At 53.0% G+C, this 2,401-nt stretch overlaps 3 protein-coding genes across 5 annotated transcripts; 1 reads left to right on the forward strand and 2 right to left on the reverse strand.

Annotated features, from left to right (window-relative positions):
• On the reverse strand, positions 1-668 carry KVP18_004248 (uncharacterized protein; the record flags this gene model as incomplete). 2 transcript variants are annotated; one of them, XM_067956688.1, is made up of 1 exon in its annotated part: positions 1-668. In XM_067956688.1, a coding segment is annotated over one exon (668 nt), but the record flags the coding sequence as incomplete, so codon positions are not given. The 2 variants fall into 2 exon arrangements, with proteins under 2 accessions (XP_067809115.1, XP_067809116.1); XM_067956689.1 differs by having other exon boundaries at positions 60-668.
• Positions 669-893: 225 nt separating this feature from the next.
• KVP18_004247 (uncharacterized protein) lies at positions 894-1,334 on the reverse strand (the record flags this gene model as incomplete). The annotated part of the gene is made up of 1 exon (XM_067956687.1): positions 894-1,334. One exon carries the CDS (start codon positions 1,332-1,334, stop codon positions 894-896), a length of 441 nt encoding a protein of 146 aa, XP_067809114.1.
• A 213-nt stretch (positions 1,335-1,547) lies between these two features.
• On the forward strand, positions 1,548-2,401 carry KVP18_004246 (uncharacterized protein; the record flags this gene model as incomplete). 2 transcript variants are annotated; one of them, XM_067956686.1, is made up of 2 exons in its annotated part: positions 1,548-1,722; positions 1,751-2,401. In XM_067956686.1, coding segments are annotated over 2 exons (826 nt in total), but the record flags the coding sequence as incomplete, so codon positions are not given. The 2 variants fall into 2 exon arrangements, with proteins under 2 accessions (XP_067809113.1, XP_067809112.1); XM_067956685.1 differs by having other exon boundaries at positions 1,714-2,374.

Consider the following 2,401-nt stretch of genomic DNA (forward strand, 5'->3'; position numbering starts at 1 on the left):
TCCTCTGAGGCCTTCTCAAGCTTCTTCAGCTCTTCTTTCTCTTTCTGTTCGACGCTTACTGCGCCACCCAGCTTCGGATACTTCACCTTCAGCTCTAGTACTCCTTTGGTTCCCTCTCCGGCCTCCTCCTTCACTTTTTTCTCCGCAGCCTCTCGTATCTCCTTAAGACTGGAAGCGAACTCCTCCACTTGCTTTGCCACCTTGTCCATTGCCTGCTTCTGCCCATCCAATGTCTGCTTGGCCTTGAGGTACAACTGTCGCGAACTTTGATCAGCATCGTCCTTAGGTTCCTCCAATTCTGCCATAGCGCCTTCTGCCTCCTTGGGGACGTCAATCTTCTTCTTTAGTTCGTTCATACTCCGCATGATATCCATAGCAAGATCGTCAGTGATATTTGAGCCTCGGTACAGATGGAGATCTGGCAGTTCCGCTGGCATTTTCAGGTCAGGAACGACTGCATCGTCGGCTTTAGCAACATCTGGTTTCGACTTCGTAGCTTCGGCCTGTATTTCTTGCGACTTGGCCTTATCATCTGGCGAACTATTTGCAGGAGCAGCACCTGCTGGAAGCAGATGACGCAACCGAACGGTGGACTGAAGACGACTTCCGAGCAAGAGTTGACTGCTATGCACCACACAACACATGATGAGGACAGGCGGAATTAGCATTCACCGGCAATTGTCGCAAAGCCGATGGAACTGCCGACTCGAATGTACTGTTAGATAGCTTTAGCATTCACCGGCAATTGTCGTAAAGCCAATAGAGCTGGTAAACTCGATTGTAAACTCGATTGTACTCTTAAGACGGCAGTAGGACGAAAGACACACCAAGGTAGTCGTTCAACGACTCCGACTCTATGTATGACAAGCCACCTCCGCGGGCCGATACCAGGATCACAGCTTATACAAATCCTCGCTGAGCAAACTGGACCCAGAGCATGGGAAGATTGCTGTGGTGTGTGAACCATCGGAAGGGTCTGGACTGCTGTCTTCCACCGACGACCCACCCTCGACAAGCATGGACGGCAAGGGGTTGGAATACGGACGAACAGCCTCTGAATAATCAGAGGAGTCCAGAACGTAACCCGTCAGGAAATCGTCAGAAGACTGCACCACGAAAGGGTCATCGTCGAGATCAGGGACGCTCGACGAGATCTTCGTGGCTTGTACGTTCGATACGAACGTTTCATTCGATACTCCCACTTCGGTAGCTTCAGTGTCAACTCTCTCGGACATGGTAATCACCACCTTCACCTCGTCTGATGACAAGTCAGCATTTCTTGGTGCCGATGTGAAAAAAATCCACACTCCAAGCAAAAGAGCCCACAACTGCATACACCAACGCGAAATCCGAGCTCCGACACTTTCGGGTCCCCTGCTCTGAGACAGCAGCGGTGTTGCCAGAATTGCAGAGGAACTCGACCACGCAGTGTACATTCCTGATTGCGTGAAAGACGTCCAGATGAAGCTGTTGTGGGGCACCTTTTTGAGGGAACGGGCACGACTGGGTTGCATGCGCCCAGTCTCAAAAAGGCTGATTTCGGTGGCATGAACCACTTGGAGGATCGCATTCGTGAAGTTGTCAGCTTTATGCATGATGCGACAGCCCAGGGGCCGTTGACATCGGATGCAGACGTGAGTGCGAGGGGCATCTCGGATCAGATTCTTGACGATGTATCCGCGGTGGTCAACTACTTGAAGGAGAATCACGAAGATGTTCGCCGTGGGTACTGGGGAATTTGAACACGCAGACAGACTCTCCACCAACGGCCCCAATGCGTTGAAGTATCACAAGTTGGTTCGTTCCCAAACAGCCTTCGTCTTGAGAGAGATGAGGAAGAATCTCGCCGCGGAAGAGGTCAACAACGCAAACGACTCAGACTCCTCAGACTCGAGGTCTGATTTCATCGAGTCGCCCCCAAAATCCCCGGCCCCGAAGCCTCAGGCGCTATCCGACGATTCAATACGGCAGAAAAAACCTGACAGAGACACACCCTCAGCTGTTCCTATCCTGAGGGAAGACATAAAAGCGTCACGTGAAGATGTCAAGAGGCCGCCTGCGCCGACTGAGGACGCCAAGACGGCCAAACGTCGCCGCTTTCTCGAAACCGTGCTGGCAACCGTAGATAAGAAGGCATCAATCAACGTCAGCTCCTCCGAAAAGCGTTTCAATCCCTCTCCCCCGTCTGAGACGAAGTTGGAGCATCATGTTCACGGGGTGGATGGGCTGGCTCACCGGCTTCGGCAAGACGTGGTCTTCCCTCTGCAGCATCCGAGAATCGTGGCGGCCTTGGGAGGGTGCCCTACGGAGGCCGATTGCGTGGACCCTGCGCGCATTTATCGACATCCAGGGCACTTCCTGCTGGCGGGACCCAGTGGGATTGGGAAGACCTTTCTCACTG

The sequence above is a fragment of a genome (genome assembly GCF_019968955.1).
Source record: "MAG: Porospora cf. gigantea A chromosome Unknown PgA_NODE_3890_length_2401_cov_303.791, whole genome shotgun sequence".
Lineage (NCBI taxonomy): Eukaryota > Apicomplexa > Conoidasida > Eugregarinorida > Porosporidae > Porospora > Porospora cf. gigantea A.